Source organism: Rutilus rutilus (assembly GCF_951802725.1).
Source record: "Rutilus rutilus genome assembly, chromosome: 6".
In the NCBI taxonomy this organism is placed as follows: domain Eukaryota; kingdom Metazoa; phylum Chordata; class Actinopteri; order Cypriniformes; family Leuciscidae; genus Rutilus; species Rutilus rutilus.
The window spans coordinates 6273080-6299300 of NC_140214.1; the positions used below are offsets into that span (position 1 = coordinate 6273080).

Consider the following 26221-nt stretch of genomic DNA (forward strand, 5'->3'; position numbering starts at 1 on the left):
CCTCGCAGGAGTTGGCGTCATCTCTTCAGAGGTGTTGGGTCATCTGAAAGAGGCTGGATCCAAAATGAAGCTGGCGTGCTCTCTAGTTACCTCGGGATGAGCATCCGGAGGTAGAGACAGAAAAAACAAATGGAAAAAATAAGCGTAGCTGCTGTTCATAACATTTCAAGCAAAAAATATTCATGTGCATTTCATCTGATATAACTGGAGTACAAGGTTATGAGATGCATTATGTGAATGCTTGGCTTAAGAGATTTTAGTCTAGATTTAAACTGGGAGAGTGAATCTGAGCCCTGAATATTATCAGGAAGGTTATTCCAGAGTTTAGAGGACTTCGATATCTTAGGTACTACCAAAAGTCCAGAGTTTTTTACCTTAAAGAGCATGAAGGATTGTAGGGTAATAGAAGATTGGTTAAATACACAGGAGCCGAACCATTTAGGGCCTTATAGGTCAGTAGCAATACTTTGTTATGTAGAGATGATAAAATTGGGGATATGATTATATTTTCTTGACTTGGTAAGAACTCTAGCAGCTGCATTTTGGACCAATTGTGGCTTGTTTATTGAGAATGCAGGACAACCAGCTAGTAATGCATTACAGTAATCCAATCCAGAGGTCATGAATGCATGAACTAACTTCTCTGCATCAGAAACAGATAACATGTTCCGTAGCTTAGCCATGAGGTGGAAGAAGTCTGTTTTTGTAACATATGAAATATAATTATCGAAACAAAAAGTGCTGTCTAATATAACACCCAGGTCTTTAACGTAATACCTCAGTCTTATCCAAATTTAATAGAAGAAAATTACTGGTCATCTTTAACACACTCTTCAACACACTTGGATAATTTAGAGATTTCATCTGGTCATAATGTGTGTGTGTGTATAACTATATAACTGAGTATCATTGGCATAACAGTGGAAATTAGTTCCATGTTTTTCTAAAAAAAATATTATCAAGAGGCAGCATGTATATTGAAAATAGCAGAGGGCCTAAAACAGACCCTTGTGGCACTCCACAATCTAAACCACCCTAATGCCTGTCCCTGAATACCGGTGTAATTTTGTAATCGATCTAAGAGTATGTCATGATCTATAGTGTTGAACGTAGCACTAAGATCAAGTAAAACTGGTATTGAGATGCTGCTTTGGTCAGATTTTAATGAGCACAGTTTCTGTGCTATGATGGGGCCTGAATCCTGACTGAAATTTTTCATAGATATAATTTTTTTGCAGGAAGGAGAACAATTGAGCAGACACAACCTTTTCTTGTATTTTAGACATAAATGGAAGATTTTGCTTGCAGCTTTTAGATTCTATGCGATTCTAAAGACCTCTAAATGAGTTTGTCTCTAGGTAATGAGTTTCTCTCTTGAGAGCGCGAGTAATACTGTTCTACCATGGTGCGGTACTTTTCTCTCTAACCTTTTTTAATCTGATGGGTGCAACAGTTTCTAATCTACGTTTGTAATGTAATGTGTGAAAGATTGTATTCCTGTATTATGTACATAGAGAATCACAATGCTGAAAAAGTGTTTTCAGTAACTTTAACTATGTTTGGATTTGAAATCAAAATAATGAATAGGTGGAGAACTAATGTTGTATTTGTGGTATACAGCCGCAGATCAATTGTGCACTGCAAACGCTTCTTATGTGAAAGGACAGTGAGCCCGTCCTGCTTATGCACTGCATACGTACCTACATACAATCTGCGTATGCACTGCACACAGAGATGAAAATCATTTGCTCACCCTCATGTCAGTCACAACCTCTTTATTTTAGTCTTTATTTACAAAAAAAAGTAATTATTCTGCACATAATCCAATGCAGAATGTTCTTTTCCAGGTCATTTGATAATGCGTCCAGCTACCAATTAGAGTATCATTTTCTAAGCTCCGTTTAACACATTTTACCATGTTTAAATCCATTTGCAGAATTATGCAGATTTTCCACAAAAGCAAAAATGTGAAGATTCCATCAGGGCTTGCTCATTTGCATGTAACAAATGTAGAAAGTAACCAATATCTGTTCTAAAAAGCACAAAAAGTGTCTTAAATATATGCTACAGTACATGTCAGGTCTTCATATCAGGCTTTCTTTGAGAAAAATTGATCAATGACTGAAAATCCAGTCGCTACTAATTTAAAAACTTGCCTTCTGTCTTTTGAAATCTGGTGTGTTCATGGTGCATGTGAGATTGTCTTTTTTTGCATTCAGCCAAAAGCAGAGCACACTAGACGTAGAAAGACGATAAGAAGAAACTGCACACAGACCTCACATATCTTGTGAATGTGGCAGGTTTGACCATGCAGAAGCATAAACGAGATTTGAGAGCTGGGTCAAAAGGAAGGATTTTAATTTTGTGTGAGCTATCCCTTTAAATTATCTTTCTTTCATTTTAGAGTTGAGGAGAGACGCACCATGTTCTCCGGGTCATTGTCAGAAGATCACTTTACTACTGCAGAGTCCAGCAGTCAAATTCATCACTCACCCAGAGTTCTTCACTGTGCTTCACGCAAATTATGTGAGTTGCTACCTCACTACACATTTATTTTATTTTTTTAAACATTAATTTTCTATCTATAGAGTATTTAAGTTACACCACCGTTATACAGTTTGGGGTCAGTAACTTTTATTCATCAAGGATGCATTAAATTGATCGAAAGTGACACAAATCTTTTGTAACACTATAAATGTCATTACTATTTCGATAAGTGCTGATCTTTTGAACTTTCTATTCGTCAATGAATCCTGAAAAAATGTATCACGTTTTCCACAAAATTATGCAGCACAACTGTTTTAAGATTACAATATATGATATATTACAACAATGTATTAAGATTACAACAGTTAAGAGAACAAAACATTATTTTAAATTGTAAGAATATTTCACAATATTACTGTTTTAACTGGATTTTTGATCAAATAAATGCAGAGTTGGTGAACATAAGAGATCTTAGACGCCAAACTTTTGAATGGTAGTGTACATTGTAATTAAGAAGTTTATGCCAATGTTAACTTCCTCTTTTTTTAAATAGGGAGCGTATCGCATGTTCACCAACAGCTCGTGTCTGAAACACATGGTCCTGAAGATCAGGCGGGATGCTCGAAACTTTGAGCGCTACCAGCACAACCGTGACCTGGTGACCTTCTTGAATAGGTTCGCTGATGCTCAGCTGGAGCTGCCGCGGGGCTGGGAGATCAAAACAGACCCACAGGGGAAGGTACGTCACAGCACGCAGTTCTCAACAGCTGGCATCAGTGCCATTATTTCAACTGTTTGTCCTCCACTTTTCTCTGCAGTCGTTCTTTGTAGACCACAACAGTCGTGCCACAACCTTCATTGATCCCAGGATCCCCTTGCAAAACGGCAGATTGCCCAACCACCTGACGCATCGCCAGCACCTGCAGAGATTACGCAGCTACAGCGCAGGAGAGGTCTGACACACTCACAATCTAGAGGAAATTACTGTTATGTAATATTACAATGTTTATTAGTTCATTCATTTATTCTTTTCCACCTAGGCATCAGAGGTGTCGCGCACCCGAGGGGTGTCTTTGTTAGCCAGGCCTGGAAACAGCCTGGTAGCAGCTATACGAAGCCAGCAGGAGCCGGTACCATTAGGTAATGGTCAAAAATAAATACCTATACTATATGTATACACTCCTGTTTAAAAGTTTGTCAGTTTAAAAGTCAGTACGATTTTTTTTTTTTCAGCAAAGATGCTTAAATTGATCAAAAGTGACTGTAAAAAGATTTATCTCAGTTTTCACAAAATATGAAGGAGCACAACTGTTTTCAACAATGATTAGGCTATAGTAAGAAATGTTTTCCTTCTGTGTCCCAGCCTACAATGATAAGATTGTAGCATTTTTACGGCAACCAAACATCTTTGAGGTGCTACAGGAGCGACAGCCGAGTCTGGCGAGGAATCACTCACTCAAGTATAACCCTCCACCTTCCTCTGTTATTGTAATGAAATGCATCATTAGCACTTCCAAGCAGTTCTCAGTTTTTCGGGTGTTTATGTCTGAAGGGAAAAGGTGCTCCACATCCGAACCGAAGGCACACAGAGACTGGAGAAGCTGTCGTGTGATGCTGACCTGGTCATGCTGTTAAGGTAAAGCACCCAGCAGATTGGCCACATGAAAACAAATGTACCTGTATAAGAATGCACAGATTTCCTGGGCTGCACAAGGTGTGCATTTGTAATTTATGAACTGTCACACATGCTTTCTTCAGAATGTGTTTTGATTTGCTTTTCAGTTTGTTTGAGGAGGAAATCATGTCTTACGTTCCTCTCGCTTCATTTCACCCCGGGTTCAACTTCTCTCCGCGCTGCTCCCCCGGTTCTTCTCCCCAGAACTCTCCAGGTGAGTCGGCCGAGAGCTTTAACCATAGGCTTCAGATGGTCTGCAAGTGACATTTTATATCATTTAGAAGACAACTTGATATGATAATCCCAAGTCAGGCCTCATTTGTATCTCCTGACCGACTTTTCAAGACACATTAGCCCATATACATCAGTATTTTAGCACTGGGATAGGATCTGAGATGGATATTAAAACCAGTTATTACAGAGCTCTCTGAAATGCTTGATTCTGATTGGCCAGTTATGACATTCCGAGGTCAGTCGATAATGACTGTTGCCAATAGCGAAGCTGTATGATGACGGCTCATCTGGGTATTTGAGGCCGGCGCTTCTTTCTCTCACATCATAGTCTGATGGACTCTGATGCCATCTTGAGCCTCAATTATCGACTCTACAGTATTTACTGTCAAATGAAACCAGATGACTTCAGTATTAATAATAGCCCTGTGGTAATATTGTTGAAGTGTTTGTCTTGTTGCTCGGATTTTGTACACTGTAATGGATTATAATATAACACACAGGTAAGATTTTAAAATGATTCTTCTCAAATCAATATTTCCATGTCCTCGTCATTATTTATGTGGTGAAAACAGCTTTTCTCCACAAATAATAATAAGTAGTACTACTATAGATTATCACTTAAATGTCCTTGCTGATTGCTAGAAACTGTTTTTGTTTGCGGATTTAATGAGCTTATAAAATATTTAAACTCAAATCAATATTCCGTGTCTAATTATTTATTGTGGCAAGTAGCCGTTGAATATGCAGGATAATGTGCATCCAACCGGTGGTTATAGCAGAATAAACCCGACCGGGTGATCAGGACCCTGACACGAAAGGGACTTGCATAAACCACTTGAGGCTGATACAAGCGATATCAAAAGGCTTGATGTACATTATCTCTTACTTAAAGTGATAAGAGATCCTTATTTTTGCAAGGAAAGTTATAGATTATTCACACGCACTCTGATTTACTCTGATAAAGGCTTCCTTGAGCGAACTCCTCTCGTTCCAGTCTGCTGTCTGTCTGGTGAGGGCTCTCCAGGTCAGCTGCTCTCAAGCCTTCAATACTGTCCCCACCCAGCTGCCCCTCTCTGTGTCATGATGGACATGTTACAGACCCTAAGCCTGTTTTGTGTGAATATTCAAACCTCTGTCCACAGCTTTTCCTTATTCTGTCCATAAAGTGGTTAACTAACCAGTCTTGTTTTGTATACTTTCATTTTGTAAAACTTGACCGTTGTGCATGTTTGGACACTCTCAAAAAACGGTCAAAAAATGATCAAGGATAAAACCGTACTCCGGTACATTATCAAAGATCCGTGTCCTGTAATATGTCTTTTACCTAACGAAAGGAACAATCATCTCACCCATTCGTGTGTTTGTTCTCGAGGTGAACAATCTCCTCTTTCCTTTTGGAGTTGTTTTATGGCCTGCTGATCCTTCACAGTCATTCCCTGATGATTGATATGTGAAGTAAGCTGGAGTTCACATCTGTGGTGATGGTTTGGTCTTTTGTTTAGGGACCCAGAGGGCTCGGGCACCAGCGCCCTACCGCAGAGACTTTGAAGCCAAACTGCGCAACTTCTACAGGAAGCTTGAGGCAAAGGGCTACGGGCAAGGACCTGGGAAGATCAAGTGCGTGAACACTGACTATTGATATACAGTGCCGTTCAAAGGTTTTGGGTCTGTGAGATTTTTTTTGTATTGTTTTATAGTATCTTATGTTCACCAAGGCTGCATTTATTTAATCAGAAATATTGTGAAATATTATTACAATTTAAAATAACATTTTAAAATTAATTCAAATAGAAAACAGCTATTTATTTCTGTGATAGTAAAGCTGAATTTTCAGCCTCACATGATCCTTCAGAAATCATTCTAATATGCTGACTTGCAGCCCAAGAAACATTTGTTAACATTTTCAATGGTGAAAACAGTTGTGCTGCTTAATAATTTTCTGGAAACGTGATCGTTTTTTTTTTTTTTTCAGGATTCTTTGATTTAATAGAAAGTTCCAAAAGAACAACGTTTATTTTGAAATCTTTGGCAATATTGTAAACTTTTGATCAATTTAATGCATCCATGATGAGTAAAAGTATTAATTTCTTTATAATTTTTTTTTTTAAACGACCGACCCCAATCTTTTGTGTGTCTTTAAATATGCTGCTTATAATATTTAAAGTAAGATCAAGTGTAAGCCAATAAAGTAGTATCAGCAAGATAAATGTCCTACACTTCTCACTTAATCTTATTTTTTTTAGACTGATTGTCAGAAGAGATCATCTTTTAGAAGGAACGTTTAACCAGGTCATGGCCTACTCCCGCAAAGAGCTCCAGAGAAACAAGCTGTACATCACCTTTGTCGGAGAAGAAGGGTGAGGCTCCTCGAATAGTTAGTGTTTAAGCAAAAGTCATATGTGGTTATATCTGAATTTCTGCTCTTCTTTCCAGACTGGACTACAGCGGACCGTCGCGAGAGTTTTTCTTCCTGCTGTCTCAAGAGCTGTTTAACCCTTACTATGGCCTGTTTGAGTACTCCGCTAACGACACGTACACTGTCCAAATCAGCCCCATGTCTGCTTTTGTGGAAAACCATTTGGAATGGTAAGGTTCTTTCCACTTCCTCCCAAGGAATTCCACTTCCTGTGTGGTATGAGAAATCATACTGAATTGCCATTGACAGAGAAATAATTAAGTATGTCATTGGCTGCTCTCACAGACTGCTATTTTTGAGCTTCTTTCATGGACCGCATGATGTGACGTGTGTTTTCAGGTTCCGTTTCAGTGGTCGAATTCTCGGCTTGGCATTGATTCATCAGTATTTGTTGGACGCTTTCTTCACCCGCCCATTTTATAAAGCTCTTCTCAGACTGTGAGTGGACCGGAAAGCATATCATGCATTACATTAAATCAACGTGTAGAGTTCGAAGATGACAATAAAAATTGGCTTAAATTGTGAATGTCCTTTGAATTGTATATAAAGGTCTTTATTGAAAACACAAATCTAATTGTCAGAATTATTTGATTAAATAGAAAGTTCAAAACAGCATTCATTTGAAATAGAAATCTTGAGTAACATCTCTTCACTCTCACTTTTAATCAATTTAACGCATCCTTGCTGAAGAAAAGTATTAAATTCTTTCAAAAACAACAAAATCTTACAGACCCTTAACTTTTAAACGGTAGTTTATATTCACTTCCAAATTAGTGGCTGACAGAAGTTGTATTTTTGATAGCCAATAGGAAGCAGATATCTAGATTTATGTGATTTAGGTGATTTTATTATGGTAAATTCACCTGTTTTTTTTTTTTTTTTTTTACCACAATCTCAAAAATGTTCCTTAATTCACTCTTAATGCAATTTAACAATAAATAAACTAGAATAAATGTTTTACCCCTGTTTGCAGATCCACAGATCTCAGTGATCTGGAGTATCTGGACGAGGAGTTCCACCAGAGCTTACAGTGGATGAAGGAAAATGACATCACAGATGTGCTGGATCTTACCTTCACTGTCAATGAGGAAGTGTTCGGCCAGGTGGGAAAAACCCTGAAACAAATCCAGTCTTAACATCATGAAAATGCTTTCTCATTGTAGATTGTTATGCTTTCTCAATTCTATATATACGTATATATAAACACAGCAAAGAAAGAAACGTCCCTTTTTCAGTATACTGTATTTTAAAGATAAGTTTGTAAAATCCACTTTCACACATTCATTTGGTGCGACGCTTTAAATTCCTTTTAATAACCCAACCCAGGCGTGTACGTCATCTTACATTGCATGCAGCTTAGTTATGAACATGATGCTGGGCAAAGACTGACTGTGTGATTAAGCCTATTAGAATCCAGTTCAAATACCTCTAAAATTCAAGAAATTATTACAATATTTTGTAATAAAGAGCTGTCTAAAGATCCCTATCTTAAAAAATTCAGGGAGAGTGGATTTGGAATGAATTAAACACAAAATTATCTTTGCTGAGACAGGGTGTGTATGTTTGTTAGGTAACAGAGCGGGAGCTGAAGTCCGGCGGGACAAACATGCAGGTTACAGAGAAAAACAAGAAGGAATATATTGATCGGATGGTGAAGTGGAGGGTGGAGCGAGGCGTCGTCCAGCAGACTCAGGCTCTGGTCCGAGGCTTTTACGAGGTAAGCATGCTTGTCATCTGATTTATTCTCTGTCTGTCCGTGAGGCCACCATTTAACCTTTAACCTGTGTGTGTGTGTGTGTGTGTGTAGGTGGTGGACTCTCGTCTGGTTTCTGTGTTTGATGCCAGAGAACTGGAGCTGGTTATTGCAGGAACAGCAGAAATTGATTTAAACGACTGGAGAAACAACACAGAGTACAGAGGAGGTCAGAACACACACTTACACCTATATAGACACAAATACATACACAAGTGCACCACATAAATGCAGTCGGAAATCTTGATATTTGGGCTGTGCCATAATCCATACGTGTTGAAAGATGTCAATATTTATCCGGATTCTTTTTCTCACTATATTGTATTGTCACTTCAAGACCTCTTATTCATTATGCATTATATTTTATTTATTTACGTGTTCATTCATATAATTTTCCTACGGTATATTTCCTACCTGCTTGATTAAGGATGATGTTTCTCAGTGCAGTCAGATCTGCTTCTATGGAAAAAAGTGAAATGTAAAATTCTAGTTGTTGTAAGAAGGTTGTGTATATTCATCATCAGGTTATCATGATGGGCACATCGTCATCCGGTGGTTCTGGGGAGCGGTGGAGCGCTTCAATAATGAACAGAGACTGCGTCTGCTGCAGTTTGTGACGGGCACCTCCAGCGTGCCGTACGAGGGCTTTACCGCCCTGCGCGGGAGCAACGGCCTGCGACGCTTCTGCATCGAGAAATGGGGCAAGATCACATCGCTCCCGAGGTATAGTGACACACCTTTTCATCTTTCACAAACCTGACTTTGATTTGAGCTGGTATGTGAAAGGTTTCAAATTAATTCAAAGATGCAAATATCAATAATGAAATGATGAAAGGTACAAGTTTTACTAAAAATCTGTAAGCATTCGATTGATCGTTTATCCGAGTTTCTGCTGCAATGTTAAAGTCAACTTATTACAGCATTTACACACCAGTTTACTTCTATTGTATTTGACGTATCATTATCAAAATGATATACCTGTCCTTTGTCTTTTCAGTCAGGAAAGAAACTTAAAAAATTCTGTGTGAAAGGTTTTAAAAAAAAAAAAATTATATGAAAGGGTTTGACTGACTAATTAATTTTTGTTTTACAAAAAAAAATTATGAATTTAAGTGCCTTCTGCTCTGTTAATTGAAATAAAGCTGAAATAAAATAAAAATATTAGTTGAAAAACTTTGAACAAATAAAAATTAATTCAACATAAATAGCAATATTGTAAATAAATAAATAAATAAATAAAATGACAAAAGCACATTTCAAAATTCCTAAAAATGTTACTAAAATTAACATGATAAAAAAAAAAAAACGAATTCAACTTATTAATAAAACTAGAATAAAAATTACCAGTATTTAATAATATAAATAATTGAAAAAGAAATGTATTTAATCATCTAATTTAAAATAAACATTCATTCATAATATAAATAATTACAAATGATCATTAACAGTATAGTTATATATTGTTATATAAATTGACCATTTTAATAATATAAATAATTTAGAATGATCACTTATTAAAAGTATAATTACAAATGAAGTGTATTTAAAAATATTAATAATTTAAAAAGAAAGCTTGTCCCTTGATTTAGTTTTTTCATTGGTGTCATCAATGTTAAAAACATGACCAGACCTAAACAGATTGGCCAAGATTGTAGAAACTGACGACCAATCCATTTGAGATCAGAAAGGTGTTTTCAGCCAGGCTGATGGATGTGTCATGTCTGGTTTCTCAGGGCGCACACATGCTTTAATCGTCTGGATCTTCCGCCGTATCCGTCCTACACGATGTTGTACGAGAAACTGCTGATCGCTGTGGAAGAAACCAGCACTTTTGGCCTTGAGTGAGGACTTCACGTGACTTTCCGTGTACACTGTATTTAATTATCTACTAGCGTGGATCGTATCCTGTGTTCGTTTCTTTGGTTTGTTCAGGACACCACTGCATGCATCAGTCACCTGCGCGGGTGTACAGTGTGTAACGGGTATGCAATAGTGAAAGAGAAGCCTTCAACCTGCTTTAACACTCAGGGCCTCGACCTCCGCTGGAGGCGCTCTCAGTTCGCACACCATCATTTCGCCATAAACCGTCCTTTTCTTTTGGTGCATTTTGACAAGAATTGTAAAGTTAAAACCAAATACACTCACAGAAAATATCTGATTGAGGTGCCGTAATTACTGTAAGTGATGACTTCACAGAATCTCACCCAACACGTCATCATCACAGGAAGTGACATCACGTCATGTCACTTTGCAGGAGTCAGAGACAGACTAGGGGGAAATGGCAAGTCTAAACCTTGATTTGACACTTTTGATGTATTAGTTTATCAATCAATACATTTTACCACTCAAATCTTTAAAGCGTCAGCGATGTTCAAGGATGTTCAAGGCTTCATGCTGTTTTATGTTTTGTCTGTAATGTTTGAATGAAATTTTTAGTGTTGACACATGATTGCTTTCAATGAATGAATGTTTTTGGGTATGTTAAAAAAAAAACGCCTCAACATAGCATTTTTTCTTTAAGGTCGTCACTGAAAGTGGAAATGCTAAGCAACTCAACAAATCCAGTTAGAATATGTTAATTATACAGCTGTGCAGAGTGAGATTTTGAACCAATGAGATTGCACTGTGGGCGGAGTTATCCAGCAGAACAAAACAAAAAACAAGGGACTTACAACATGTCTTGTCAGTTGCGGCAGTTGCGTTTGGTTAAGACACTGTGCAAAGGTGCATTCATGGTGACAGTGATTTATAGCGATTTGGGCGTGTACTTTATGTAAATGACCACTGCCAATAGGAGTGAAGACATCTCAGTCACTGCTGCAGTTTATATACAAATTTCCCTCAAGCATGTTCATTTTTAATGGCAAAGAATTGATTAGTTGTCAAAATGGAATGATTCTTTGTTTTATTTATTGTGTGGTTGTTTATTTATTTAAATTTTCAAAAACCGATCATGTGGGCGTTACTGTCTGCACTCCCATTGGCTGTTCATCGTGGCTCATTTGCATACGATTACATAAAAATTTACTTAGAACTTCCTGATGCCATGATATGCACTCATTTTCCCCAATGTTTATAAAATGTATAATCTATTTATATCTATTTATATGGTGTCTTTTTATGACTTAAAGTGGTGAAGAGATTGTAAAGAAATGACAGACCAAATAGTAGAAGAATTTGTGCGCCACACTTCACGTTCACTTGAGTGTTTCAGCTGTTTGCGTGTTTAGGGTGAAGATAAGTGAGAAATTCTGAAAGTAATATATTTATTCAAAAAGGAAATTGGTTTAAATGTCAGAAAACATTTCTTTGAAAGGTCAGATTGGTCCGTTCTGTGGGTTGGTTTATTGACGACTAGATTCCTGTGCTGAAGTTTTGATTATTGTTCATGTTTACATTTTAAAATGACGTGAATGTGTGTTTTATACATTAAGATCGTCATAAATCATCTTAACTTGATGCCATTTAAAGGTGCATGTGTTTGTGTCTAATCCACACTTGATGAATCAAAGTCTTTTATTTGTATCTCCTAATATTTTCATAAAGGGATTGTTCACCCAAAAAAATGCATTGTTTGAATATGCAGAAGATTTAATCGCAACAATGGTTAATTACTTTTTATTAATTTAATTATTATTTTTTTTTTGGGTGTACTGTCCCTTTAAGGTGGTGATGGAGAAGTAAAGCAATCAGGCTTTGATAGTCTCTGAAATGTAATTCTATCTAAAAATCAATTGCAGCTCAAAAATGAACAACACTTCAACTCAGCTTAAGATGTTAGGAATGTAGAGAAAGTGCATTTGTATTATTTATCCCAATTAAGAAATTATAAAAATGTCTGTATATCAAATGTGTACATATTTGCTTGAACAGTCTATGTAAAATCTAAATTTTAAAATGTGATGAATCAATTCAACAGCCAACCGGTCATCTTTTTTTTTTTTTTTTTACATGTCTTCGTACTTACTATTGACATAATGTTAGTTCAAAATGGTTTTCTCAAATGTATATTACTATGCATATTTGTTTGGAATGATAAGAAAAGCTACTCCTTGGCAGTTGTGAAGGACGTTTCTTCATTTATCAAGACTCTCGCAGCCCTGAAATGAAAATGTGAGAGAAATAAGGAGAAGGTTCTGGAACATACTGCCTCTCTGTAAACATGTCATTGTGGGAAATGCAGAAAGAGTTGGCTCCTGCTTCCACCTCGGACACATACACTAGCCTGCTTATGTCTTTTTACACTTTTAATCTATCTGTATGGAAGAGAATAAGAGCGGAAATGTACAAATGTTAATTTGAATTGTGTGTTGAGGTCAATTATAGCGCCTCTCTCAGGCTGAGCTCTGTAACTACAGCATTACACTGTTAACGAATGTCAATAAACAATCACTTTCTATCTGAATTTGAGTGTTGCTCCTGTGTGTAATCCATTATGATCTGAAATAGCGACTCTGGGAAATTGTACAATTTCTTTGTAGCATTAGATATTAAATTATATTCTGTGTAAAGTACTGTGTAAGGATGTGTGGATTCCATACATACTCTTAAAACTGATGGATTTTACTAAATACAGCAAAAAATACAAAACACATATTACCAAAAATGTATTATTATAGAAAGCACAGCAATTATTTGTATAATAATGATAATAATAGTAATAAATTATTATTATTGTTATAGCCAGACAGTCAATGCTCAATATACTCTTTGACTGCAGATTGACCAATCAGAATCAAGTATTTTACATATATTAATTTGAGACTTCAAACATGTGCCTTGAATTATGTCTTAGGCATTTCATTTAAACAGGGTTTAGCTATTTATAGAAGGCATTTCACTCGAAAAAATTGCACATTGAAGAAGAAAAAAATAAGTTATTAAGATTAATGTGAGGTTTATAGGTGTTTTCCTCGCCCCTAAAATGTGCCAAATCTGGTGTCTTCACAGTCTCTCTTCTCAATAGAATCTCAAGCCAGTAGAAATGTGCCAAAGCCAGACTGTTACTGTGACCATAATCTGCAATAAATAAATAAATAACAAGATATAGCCTACATTAAAAACGTCATAACATTTAATGAAGGATTTATATATTTAATTTGCTAAAACACTGTGATGTAATGTAAATATATTACAAAATCAGATCAGAACAGATTGGAGGAGGTGTTCATATGGATGTTTTGGCAGATGAACGCGAGGACAGATGGTCGCCAGAGCTCTGTGGAATATGAGGATATTTCTGGAGCAGGAACTGGGTGGTTTTGGGGGATAATACTGGGATTTTTGAAGGGCTTGAAAGAAGAAGGAAAGTTTGAGACATGAAGCCTCAACTCGGTCTGGAACGAGATTTTAGTCCGATTCAGAACAGATTTAGAGAGAACTGAAGAAGACTTTAGTTGAACAGATCACTGCTTACTTCGTATACTGTTTTCTTTGATCATTATTATTATTCATGTAGTATGTATGCTGCGATGTTGCATCTTGGAAATACAATGGCATACCTACTACTGTACTCTTCCTATTTTTGTTATGTGGTCGATATTCTGATTAATTGGTCAGTGTACTTGAAAGGCCAAGCTGAGTCTGAGTGCATTGCATTATGGGATAATTACACATTATACAATATGCACTTATACTCTATGTACTTATGCAGTATGTATCCGTTTAGTGTGTGAATTTGATATGGTTATTTTGTCATTCAACATCGGAGTCTGATGTAGTAGTATATGTAGTATACAACATTCACACTTAGTTTTTTTCAGTTAATTAAGTGCATCATCCGGGTATTTAAAGTGTATTATTTCTTTTTTGAATTTCCAATGTGAACACACTACTCACACTTAAAAACATCATACTGTAGCTTAAGTATGCAAGTTGGGAAGCACCTACTATTTACTCAACCGCTTAGTGTATGAATTTTATAAGGTTATTTCAATGTTCAACATCTGAGTCTGGTGGCCCTTTCGCTACGTGTCCAACATTCCACATGCACTTCATATTTTTGGGTAAATTAGTGACATGACATGAAGGCCAAGTATGGTAACCCATTCTCGGAATTTCTCCGAAAGCATTTAACCATGTCAAGTTAGTGCACACACATTAGGAGCAGTGAGTAGTGAACACTCACACACACACACACACACACACACACACCATTTTATCATTTTGCTGCGGCACCCAGGGAGTGATTGGGGGTTAGGAGCCTTGCTCAATGGCACCTCAGTCATTTCTTGCCAGTATTGAAAATCGAACCCACAACTTTCGGGTTACCAGTCTGACTCTCTAACCTTTAGGCCATGACTAAGTGCATCATCCGGATATTTAAAGTGCACAAAAAAAGGCATAGAATAGTGCATGAGCACGTCAATTGGGATGCATCTACAGTTTTTTCTCGTTGTATGCTGTACATTTTGGCAATTGTAATAGTTCATGTGATTGTGTACAGTATACATACACTCTTTAAAAAAAAGGGTTCATTGGTTTCTATATAGAACCATTTAAGCCAAAAAGGTACTTTTGAAATGTCTTGTAATACTTTAATGTTTAATGAGTTTTTTTTTCTTTTTCTAGTGATAAAGAACTTTATACGTATATTTAAAAGCTGTTTAATTCATTAAATTTCATTTAAAAACGAATACTGTGTATGCTATTCCATACATTATTCTAAGACGTAGGCAATTTTCGGAGAGGCTAGCAATAGCGTTCTAGCTTTGAAAGCATAAGATCCCGCCCTCCCTTCAGAGCGTCTCCAAAGCCACGCCTCCTTCAAAACACATGAACCCGTACAGCAGGGAGCAAACAAGAGAGTAACGGAAGACAGTGCTAAACTACCTCATGTCTCAAAGCACATTACATTACAATAATAATGAACATTAACAACTTAGAGCTCTGACCTGTACCACCTGACTGCTGCAGATTCATTTCGGTGATAGTGTTGCCACTAAAACGCATAAATTCGAGTCATGAACCGCTTCGAGTATAACGTCATGGGTTTCTCTTCCAAATTCCAGTATTTATGGTGTGAACGGAGCATAAGCTGGTTGCTTTGGTCCAGGAGGAACTGATAAAGGTGCTGCTGTTTCTGTTGTGGTGCTCAGTGACTGACGTCTGTCTAACTCTGCTGAGCATGAAACACTGATGATGACGTGTGATGTCAGCGTGAGCAGGTGTGCGGAGGTATGGAAATACATGTTGACATTCAGGTAGGAGGCAGGACATCATACCATTGCATTCGGACCGTATGCAATGATTGGACAAACATTTTATGGTCCTACGCCTTCCACAGGCAAGATGTATACATATAAATACATTTAGATCACTTAGCCTAACTTAGTGATTGCTATGAGGATGTGAAGAGGCTTTCAACCAGCGTAACAAAACATGATTCTGGAACAAATCGCCTACCCTGCCTTTAATGCAATTAAATTATTATTATAGCTTTAAGTGTAACCATGTGTTTTGGGGGCTCACTGTGCTGCTGTGGATGAAATCTGCTCACTCTTGTGAATGTTGATTTTTCATATGTAATGGTGATGATGAACTGAGCATGGTTTAAATTTGTCAAATGAAAGAAGTACCAAGGGAAATCTTTCAGTGCATGGCCCAAAAAATCAACCAATCTATGTAGTTTTATTTCCAGTGAAGAAAGAAAAATTAAGATAAAGATTTTTTTTTTATGTCACAAAATTGTCTTAAGTTTATATTAACCACATGACCTAAAGCACTTTAACAAAGTGCACTTGTTTTTCTGCATATTTCGAAATTTCTCACAAAATGAAACAATTGTGACTGTTTTGACAGTGTCATGAGAAACTTGTGATTCAAATTTCAAGTTACTGAGGCTTAATGTTTTACTGACTCCTACTGGTAAGATTTAGTAACTACAGTGGAACTAGACAAGTCATGTCAATAGAGTAATAAATGATCCAAAGATCATTTAATTCATGCTCAGTAAGCTGAATTAATTTGTAGTATTCAAATGCTCATGTTTTACACACATTTTTAGAAAGTCAAACAGATATAGGTTATTATTCCTGTGACCTATTTATTTTATGCAACCCTGCTTTTTCAATATGATCAGATATATACTGTTAATAAACATGTTAAATATAATAAACAATAAATAAACATAAGTATTTCAATATATATACGCGTACACATACACACACACACACACACACACACACACACACACACACACACACACACACACACATACATACATATATATATATATATATATATATATATATATATATATATATATATATATATATATATATATATATATGATAAAATGCATAAAATTACAGTGTATGACATCATCCATCTTTAATGAAGCACATAAACAGCAAAAAAAAACTAAATCACAATTTCTCCAAGCTTCATCCTGGATAAATATATATTAACATTTCAAGTAGGCAAATACATGAAAATGCCATAATCACATGTGCTTAAAAAAACATGCTGTCAATCATCTGTTGTACAGGAACTCTCTGACCGTCCATTGGCATTTGTTGTCTGTGTTTAACATTGATGCAATGCTTCTGTATGAAGTTACTCTTCAGATTCCGTCTTGTTGAAGATCTCAATGGTTTCTCCTTCCCTCAGTTTTAGGAACACTTGCTGGAGGAGCCATCTAGTGACAAAAGAGGTTAAGATTATTATATAATGTAACATATCTATTAGCATACACAAACCCATGAAGACACAGTTAGGCTTTGAAGGTTTCAGAGGAATGTCTCTATTCTGGGATTTTTGAAAACATGGTACCTGTTCATGAGAGTGTCTCTGGTGGACGTTGTGTAGAGATAACCTCCAGTCTTTGACCCGGTCACTGGGATCTTCAGCTGAAAATGATTTATACAGTGATTAATATATAGAGTGTATATATACACTGAACAAAATTATAAACGCAACACTTTTGTTTTTGCCCCCATTTTTAATGAGCTGAACTCAAAGATCTAAGACTTTTTCTATGTACACAAAAGGCCTATTTCTCTCAAATATTGTTCACAATAAAACTGCACATTTTAGAGTGGCCTTTTATTGTGGCCAGCCTAAGGCACACCTGTGCAATAATCATGCTGTCTAATCAGCATCTTGATATGCCACACCTGTGAGGTGGATGGATTATCTCGGCAAAGGAGAAGTGCTCACTAACACGGATTTAGACAGATTTGTGAACAATATTTGAGAGAAATAGGCCTTTTGTGTACATAGAAAAAGTCTTAGATCTTTGAGTTCACCTCATGAAACATGGGGGCAAAAACAAAAGTGTTTTGTTTATAATTTTGTTCAGTGTGTATATATATATATAATTAATATATTTCTCAGGTTGATGGTGCTGCTGACCTGAGCGCTGCTGTGATCCATGCGATTGTGTTGGTCAGATAAATGGATGTTGTGGATCTTTAGAGGAGGAGCGCCCAGACTGGCCATGGCTGTGGAATTATTGTTCAGTTGTTCGAGGGCCTGACGGTAGTACTCTGCTTTTGCAAAGTTTTCTGAAAGAAACAAGACACAATTGTTTACAAGATTTTTAACAGATAACATAAGATGTAATTAACTTCAGACTTACTCTGCATGAGGTAATACATCATAGCGCAGCCGCCACCGGTCACTACAGTGATGAAGATGGTCATCTGCTGCAGGAGGCCGGTTGATCGACTCATCCTCACTTCAGCTGGAGGAAAACTCTATACAACAGCAGTAATGACAAACATTTAGCTTGATCATAGAAATATAACAATGTCAATGAATTTATTTCCTTCATGATCTTAAACACCTTATCAGGCTTCTCCTTCAGTGCTTGAAATTAGGTTGAAACAGTAGCAGTCAAAAGTTTGAAAACATTAAGTTTTTAATGTTTCTGAAAGGAGTCTCTTATGCTCTTCAAGACTGCATTTATTTGATCAAAAATACAGACAAAACAGTAATATTGTGAAATATTATTGCAATTTAAAATAATGGTTTTCTATATTAATATACTTTAAAATAGAATTTATTTTTGTGATGCAAAGCTGGATTTTCATCAGCCATTAGTCTTCAGTTATTATCAATGTATTGCTGCTTTTATAACAGGATTCTTAGAAGAATAAAATGTAAAATAAGCATTTATTTGAAATAGAAATCTTTTGTAACCATATGCAATGTGTTTAAAAATTTTAAGATATTTTTATGTTGAATAAATGCTGTTCTTTTTAACTTTTTATCCATCAATGAATCCTGAAAACATTATCACAGGTTCCAAAAACATATTAAGCAGCTCAACTGTTTCCAACATTGATAATAACTGACTCATCAAATCAGCATATTAAAATGATTTCTAAAGGATCATGTGACTCTGAAGACTGCAGTAAAGATGCTGTTGTGTGTTTTACATACTGAACACTACTTATTCTCATACTGCCCTTTGATATTTCATAGTTCCATGGTTTTACTATTCTAAATTGTGGAATATATATTTGGTATTCACCTGGTGCCTCAATGTCCTTGAAAGACAGTCCTAGCATGGGACATTCTCTAAAAAGAAAGCGTTAAACAGTATGATTTAGTATTCTAGTTAGTACAGTGAAATTTATTTTACAAATCTGCCTTCGTCTTAAAGATTGGTACTTTACTAAGATAGGGTTTATCTAAAAAATGGTCTAAAAATGTCACTGAACTGAGACCTAATTTCGTTCATTCATGCATTGACTTCAAGGGCTGTTCATAATAATAATAATAACTCACCGTCACATCGATTATTTTTATAAGACACTAACAGCAGCGCGCTATGGACGCGGCCATGTTCGTTTTACTTTGAAAAACTTTATTCAAACATTGATGTAGGTATTCTGATCAAACGCATAGTAAAGCTATTTATTATCATATAAATGAAAACGTAAACGTGTCAGCAAAGTTATTAACTCTTGATATTTTTACGATACTCTGATTATGTATTATGTATTTGTCGACAACCGGAACACGAGCGGCTGGAGCGCGTGACGTCAGACGCACGCGCGGTTATGAAAAAGAGTTATGAAAGTTCTTTCCTGAGTCACACTAGAAGAGCATTCATTTCTCTTATTTCACTGCGGATGCATTAGAGATTCACACCAAAGGCTCGTCGAGGACATTCGGAGGTGAGGACATTTATATCTTGCTCTTGTACTTATGCATATTGTTATGGTGGAATTAAAATGATTCGTTGTGTAATCTCTCAGTTGCGCGTTCTCGAGCGCGATGCAGATGCTGATGTGTTTCGGTAATGTGGCGCTTTTGGTGATTTAATTAACACGCGTTTTGAAGCATTTCAATAAACCGATTTCTTTTCCTGTATATCAATATACATGTTCTAGTATTTGAGAAAATATATATGCATTGGCAGCATAATAGCCAAATTATTGTTGTCAGTAGCTGCTGGTTGCGGGTTATATATTATTATACACCATGTCACATGACAAAAAAAAAAAAAAAAAAAAACATTATATATATATATATATAGGATTTTTTTATTCATTATGTCATTTGAAAATTAAAATAATAATATAAAAATGTTCACTTCATTTAGTATCTACGTGTATCGTTTGTCTTTTTAAAATACAAATGAATGTCTTCAATGCTGCTGTCATTACCACCATTCCAAACACTTTAAATGTTAATTCTATTCATAATCACATAAAAGTGCCGAAGTTAAGAAATACCCTCAAACATAAAGTAAAGCTTGTGATATTTATCATGAAATAAAAAGATACATTTATTTTAATAGCATACACTTTAAGTAATAATTTATTCATTATTTAATGAGTAGGAAGGAGGGTGACCACACAAAAATAAAAACACACTAAACAATTTTAGGCAAAAATGTTTTACGTTCCAGGTAATAGGAAATGTCTCCCATTTTCCCCATAAATGAGTGACTGATATAACCAAGACCTGTTTTTCCTTACGCAATATTCAGAAAAGCACTGCAGTTATTCAAGTTGATTCTCAAGAAACATGTTTTTTTTTTTTTTTGTAAAGGAAGTGTGACTAAACAAGCCGTTATCAGTCAAACACACATGCAGACACACCAAAAACTTCATTTCAGCGAACATTCTTCTCAAACCAGTTTCTCAAAAATGTTATGCTCTGCCATGTCTTTACAAGCTTGCTTTCATAGGATGACAAGGTCAGTGTAGATGTGGATCGATCCACTCCATGATTGTGTGATAGATTTCCCCTACGCACATGACTTAAGTTAACCTCTGACTCAAGTTAACCTCTGACTCAAGTTAACCTCTGACTCAAGTTAACCTCTAGCGCTTCTCCAGTCGAGTCAGGTGACGTATCTCCCCTAATGAACACTATAATTTGGGAATAATAACATAATTTTTCTCTAATATGATTGGTTCTTCGTATATATAATTCTGTTACGGGGTAAAAGCACATTTGGATTCCTTGATGCTTCAGCCTATTGCTCAAAGTCATGAGGTAAAAATATATATCAATGTACATATAAATGTACAAAAGCATATAAATGTTAATTCTGAAGGAAAAAGGAATGTTAGTTATGATTAATTAAATTTCCTTTCACACTTGTTTGAAACTTTTTCCATATATGCTGCATTTGATTTGATTCTTCATCATACAGAATTTTAACGAGGCTCAGAACAAACTCAGTTTTATTTCTTCACGATAAGCACACTCGTAGTTAATGCTGATTTTCTGCTTCAGGAATCATGTTGGGATCAGTGGTTGTAGGTCTGGGCATCGCAGGATGTGTGAGGATGAGAGATTTAGTGGCTCCTCTACCGTCCAGCGCTGCAGAGAAGCTCAGCCTCAGAGGCTTTGTGTCCAGGTCAGTGCCTCGTCCACACATTCACACTGACACTTGATTTGTTCCACACTTTAAAGCACTTACGTTGCAGGTTTTTTTGTGACCCTATAGAACACAAGATAAGTTCTCAGTAGACATTTCATATCATATAGCAAATATTTACTGTGCTTTGCTTGGTGTGCAGTTTAGAAATCCATACACCTTCATAAATAGACCATAGTGATGATGTCTGCACTTTAAACATGCATTTGAGTCCTCTTATTGAAAGAGCCACACTGAATCTGAATGTGTATATATATACACACATTATTATTTATATTAATACATTATTTATATTTATAATATAGACATAATATAGACATAAGTATTATTACACTTTCAAATAAATGTATTCTGTTTATAAAAGAAATAGAAATAAAAAATTCTTTTTTTTCACATTTGATCAATTTGATGTGTCCTTGCTGAATAAAACTATTAATTTCTTATTTCTCTTTTTATTTTTTATTTTTTTTTATCTTACTTACCCCACATTTTTGAATGGTAGTGTTTAAGGAGGATCAAACCTGCAGAAATGATAAATATATAAATAATTACACACACACACAAAAAAATTGAATTCCCAAATTTATTTATTTTTATTTAATTTTAAACTTTGTTTATTATTTTTTAAAATATTATTTTTAGCTTTATTAAAAAAAAACATTTATTTATTTATATTTCCCACATGTATTGATTTATTGATTTATTTATACATTGATTTATTTTTACTTAACCTAGAAATGAGGGATATATATCCGATAATTAGTTTTGTTGTTTGTGCAGGAGGACTCTTGAAGATCAGCAGAGCGTGGAGCAGATCACTATGGCGGAGGCGTTGAGCAGAGCTGACATCCACGTGGCGTTTATATGCACGGAAAACACCAACCATGAAGAGAGCATCAGGTATCCGTATCACACAGATAATCTCTTCTAACCCCTCTCACATGGCAGAAAGCCTCATTCATGATGGTCTCTCCTGTGATCTGCTCGGTCTCAGGCAGTTCCTGGAGGCGGGGAAGCACGTGTGTGTTGAGTATCCCATGACCCTCAGCTACTCGTCTGCAGTGGATCTGTGGAACCTGGCTCAACAGAAGGGTGAGCTGCTGTCTGAGGATGCATGTCTTCTGTCTTCTTCAGTAAATATTTGAAATAGTGAAAAGATCGCGATCTCGATTCAAACACCCACAAGATCTTATTCCTTAATGACAATGATTCGGCTATGTCTATTAAACCTTTGACGAGTACGATCACAGCGAACATTCAGATCTGGGTTCTGATCCAGAGAGAGCAGTTGTCGTGCAGATATGAAACAGCTTCACAAACAGTCTTTTATAATCTGTACAGGGATGAAAGTTTATAGTTTGGATATAAACACTGATGTCTACGGTAGCGAGCAATATAGAGTAAATCACCTTTTGAAAGTAACAATAACGGATTGTATTACGCTTCAAATAACGCTTCAAATAACGGATTGTATTAATTACATCTTTACACCAGTAGGTGGCGACAAGTGACTGTTAAAAAATGTATTTGTCGTTGAATCATTCATTCAGGAGATTCGAGATTCTATCAAAGTATTTTTGAGTGAGTCATTGAATCAAAATTCATTCAAATTGATTTAACATTTTAAGATGGCGGCAAATTACATTTTGTCAGAACCTCTTGTAAATGAAATGTTATTTTTGTTTAGTTGTCTGTTCAGACTCGTGGGAGAATCGTGATCTTCAGTTTATCCAGAAACGTGCAGCTCTAGTAGAGCGTTTGTCATTATAAAGCAGCTAAATAATATTTTTAACTTCTATATGGTATCTTCAGGCCTGGTGCTTCATGAAGAACATATTGAACTGCTTACTCCTGACTATAAACAACTGAAAAAAGACATCTGTGGGAGAACACTGGAGAAGGGAACACTGCACTTCACAGGTAGAACAGCACACAGGTCATCTTCTTTTTAAAGGTTTCCTCTGGGGTTTTGAGTGACAGTCATGTTTCTCCTCAGGCGGACCCCTGAAGCCAAATTTTGGGTTCCCGTCGTTCAGTGGCATTTCCAGGCTGACCTGGTTGGTTGATCTTTTCGGGGAGCTCACGGTTACTGCCACGTCTCTGGTGGAGGAGAAAGAGAACAAATACTTGAAGATGACGGCACACTTACTGACCCAACAACACAAGTGAGCACGCTGTCACCACAGAGAGGGCCTTCTTTGCTTCTATTTTTGTATTATTACATTTATTCTATTTTTTAATGCACAGCTGCCAAATAACGTGACCATAAACAACAAAAAATTTAGGTTGAAATTGAAATGAATGTGCTGTAAATTCCTTCAAAGGTTTGGGGTCGGTAAGAGTTTTTTTTATTGTTGAAATAAGTATATTATGATCACAAGGCTTCATTTATTTAATGAAAAATAAGGTAAAAAACAGTAATATTGTGAAATATTATTACAATTTAAAATAGCTGTTTTATATGTGAATATATTTTAAAATGTAATTTATTCCTGTGATGCGAAGCTGAATTTTCAGCATCATGACTCAATACTCATACTCAAGTATTATTATTATCAGCGTTGAACAGTTGTGCTGCTCGATGTTTTTGTGGAAAGTGTGATTTCTTTTATTTTTCAGGATTCTTTGATGAATAGAAAGTTGAAATGAACAGCATTTATTTGAAATGTTTGTTACAGCATTGTAAATGTTTTTATCATCACTTTTGATGCATCCTTGCTGAGTATAAGTTCATCTCTTTAATGAAACGCGTTGCTCCCAAACTTTTTAACAGTAGTGTCTATTTTTAGAATGTGAAACCGGTCATCATTTCATCATTTTTCAGTACTTTAGCACCTAGTTTTTTTGCTATTCACTTAGATTGAGATTGAGTACATTTACTTTTCTGTGTAGATTTGTACAGTTTTATGGGTGGTGCTTGCATTTCTAAGTGGTTACTTGGGTGTGACTAAATGGTTGACCAAACCTTATCCCAAAATAGCTCAAAACTGTATGATTTTTTTTTCCACCTGTTTTATAATCTGACATGCAAAAAAACACAAGTGTTTTCTGCCGCAGACCTCTCACTTGGATTGAAGAGCGAGGCCCAGGACTGGGCAGAGTCAAACGCATCGACCTCCACTTCCAGGACGGCACTATCAGCGAGCTGCCAGCCGGTCAGCGGGAGCCAGTGGGGCTGTTCATGCAGGATATGGTGCTGTTCGGCCGGAAGCTGCAGGGTGACGTCTCCGCTGCCGAGCTCCAGGCGGAGAGGAGCCGGATCTTACACTGTCTGGAGCTGGCGGACCGCATGCAACAGCTCAGTGAAAGCGCTCAGGCCTGAACCTGTCCACTGTGGGATATGCGCTCTGTCGTCTCCCAAATGTCCCGTATGGAATTGTGGGATAATAGACTGTGGTATAGAGACAGACAACTGGAGTGTAGAATAATATATAAAAAAAAACCTTTATATATAATGCATTATAAAAACTATTTTAATGCATTAATTATGCCTTGTAATGTACCTTATAATGCATTATATGATCTCATGAATAATTGTAAAGACAGATAGTACTTTATAATGCATGTCCATTCATTAAACACACCTTTAGAAAGTAGAATGTGTTAAAACAAGACAAACAACCAGTTTCTGATGTACCAATGAATCTACACATATTATAATGCAATTATTTATGAAATGCCTTATAATGTACATTATGAATAGCTTTATAATGCATTATACATAATGGCTTCAAGTAAAGCGTTATCGATTTTTTTTTTTCTTTTTTTTTTCTAACAATTAATGAGTTTATTAATCATTTGCTGTTAAGCTCTAAAAAGAACCCAAAAAAACACCATAAAAGTAGTGACTTAGTTTGTCCTAGTGACTAAATTTATTATAGGGTTTTTTTTGGTCCTTTTTGGACCTTGACAGATATTTTTAGGTAATTATTTATCAGTATTGGGAAATTGCAGTGATTTAAAAAGTCTTTGATTTGGAAATTCAACTAATAGTTTTGTGTTTAACTAGTGGGCCGCATCAGAATATGCAGTAACAGCACATTCCCTCATTGCAACATGGATCTGCACAAAATGCAAACACTAATTTCAGACAAATGAACCAGTGATTTCAACCATTGTTCACACAGGCTGGAGCGTTGCAAAACATGTATGTATTGTTGTTTGGTTCGATGCTTCTGTGCGTCATTGTGCATATTTAAGTTACTCTGTTGACATTTTGTAGTTTGTTCTGTGACATCTAGATGAGCTCTGTAGGCATTCATACATGCTTTAGAGCGAATTCAAAGTTTTCTTTGAAAGTTTTTATCTGATCATCCTTTCCTTTCTGTGTTCTTTATGAGGAGATCATACATGTGATGAGAAAGCACTGAATGGAGCATATCATGGACTCTATTAAGGAAACATAAATGTAATGCACATATCATTGTCTGCCACCAAGAGGAATGTTCAATGTTGTTTCTAACATAAATGCATTGTTTACTTTTGTCTTAATGTGTACTTATTTGTGTTATTCAGTTGAATAAAAAAATGGTGCTTGCTTTATGGAATTTGTTTCTGCAGCTGAATTCACACATGACAACTTGAAATCACTTATTGTGAAAATTAAGCTTACTTTTTATAAACCTTTTTTGCATTGAGTTTTTAAGCATATCCATCCCAATTTTGTTTCTGTAATAAAATAAATAAGAAAAATACAATCATCCTGACACACGTCTTAAATTCAAGTCAATTCACATTTAGTGCTTTTCACAATTTATGTTGTTTTGTATTTGTAATTTTTTTTGTATTCTTTCACATTGTTTTACGCAAGTA

The 26221-nt window shown here is 36.0% G+C and overlaps 3 protein-coding genes across 12 annotated transcripts in view; 2 read left to right on the forward strand and 1 right to left on the reverse strand.

Moving 5' to 3' along the window:
- Positions 1-12970, forward strand: part of hecw1b (HECT, C2 and WW domain containing E3 ubiquitin protein ligase 1b) — a 37342-nt gene extending 24372 nt beyond the window's left edge. For all 9 annotated transcript variants that reach the window (XM_084411992.1, XM_084411993.1, XM_084411988.1 and 6 more), the window contains 16 exons: positions 2405-2526; positions 3041-3226; positions 3306-3440; positions 3528-3627; positions 3851-3947; positions 4040-4123; positions 4270-4376; positions 5899-6013; positions 6640-6753; positions 6830-6982; positions 7152-7250; positions 7786-7915; positions 8383-8529; positions 8620-8734; positions 9090-9288; positions 10299-12970. In XM_084411992.1, coding sequence (XP_084268118.1) covers positions 2405-2526; positions 3041-3226; positions 3306-3440; positions 3528-3627; positions 3851-3947; positions 4040-4123; positions 4270-4376; positions 5899-6013; positions 6640-6753; positions 6830-6982; positions 7152-7250; positions 7786-7915; positions 8383-8529; positions 8620-8734; positions 9090-9288; positions 10299-10410 — 2015 coding nt within the window. In that variant the 3' untranslated portion in view covers positions 10411-12970. The remainder of the gene's footprint in view (positions 1-2404; positions 2527-3040; positions 3227-3305; positions 3441-3527; positions 3628-3850; positions 3948-4039; positions 4124-4269; positions 4377-5898; positions 6014-6639; positions 6754-6829; positions 6983-7151; positions 7251-7785; positions 7916-8382; positions 8530-8619; positions 8735-9089; positions 9289-10298) is intronic.
- Positions 12971-16881: 3911 nt separating this feature from the next.
- coa1 (cytochrome C oxidase assembly factor 1) lies at positions 16882-19530 on the reverse strand. Of its 2 annotated transcripts, XM_084412011.1 has the most exons (6): positions 19300-19530; positions 19043-19089; positions 18146-18263; positions 17920-18071; positions 17338-17414; positions 16882-17203 (listed from the first exon to the last, which is right to left on the reverse strand). In XM_084412011.1, exons 3-6 carry the CDS (start codon positions 18237-18239, stop codon positions 17122-17124), a joined length of 405 nt encoding a protein of 134 aa, XP_084268137.1. In that variant the 5' UTR covers positions 18240-18263; positions 19043-19089; positions 19300-19530; the 3' UTR covers positions 16882-17121. The 2 variants fall into 2 exon arrangements, with proteins under 2 accessions (XP_084268137.1, XP_084268138.1); XM_084412012.1 differs by lacking the exon at positions 19043-19089 and having other exon boundaries at positions 19300-19446.
- A 14-nt stretch (positions 19531-19544) lies between these two features.
- blvra (biliverdin reductase A) lies at positions 19545-25956 on the forward strand. Its single transcript, XM_084412010.1, has 7 exons — positions 19545-19691; positions 21265-21388; positions 22190-22309; positions 22404-22501; positions 23222-23329; positions 23406-23574; positions 24467-25956. The coding sequence occupies exons 2-7, from the start codon at positions 21270-21272 to the stop codon at positions 24729-24731; spliced, it is 879 nt and encodes a 292-aa protein (XP_084268136.1). The 5' UTR covers positions 19545-19691; positions 21265-21269; the 3' UTR covers positions 24732-25956.
- The last annotated feature ends 265 nt before the right edge of the window (positions 25957-26221 follow it).

Coding starts and splice junctions, on each gene's coding strand:
- coa1 (XM_084412011.1), bottom strand. CDS start 18,239: ATGAGTCGATCAACCGGCCTCCTGCAGCAGATGACCATCTTCATCACT. Junction 18,072..18,145: donor GATGTATTACCTCATGCAGA/GTAAGTCTGAAG, acceptor TGTTTCTTTCAG/AAAACTTTGCAAAAGCAGAG. Junction 17,415..17,919: donor TGGATCACAGCAGCGCTCAG/GTCAGCAGCACC, acceptor AATCATTTTCAG/CTGAAGATCCCAGTGACCGG.
- blvra (XM_084412010.1), top strand. CDS start 21,270: ATGTTGGGATCAGTGGTTGTAGGTCTGGGCATCGCAGGATGTGTGAGG. Junction 22,310..22,403: donor AACCATGAAGAGAGCATCAG/GTATCCGTATCA, acceptor GCTCGGTCTCAG/GCAGTTCCTGGAGGCGGGGA. Junction 23,575..24,466: donor TTACTGACCCAACAACACAA/GTGAGCACGCTG, acceptor TTTCTGCCGCAG/ACCTCTCACTTGGATTGAAG.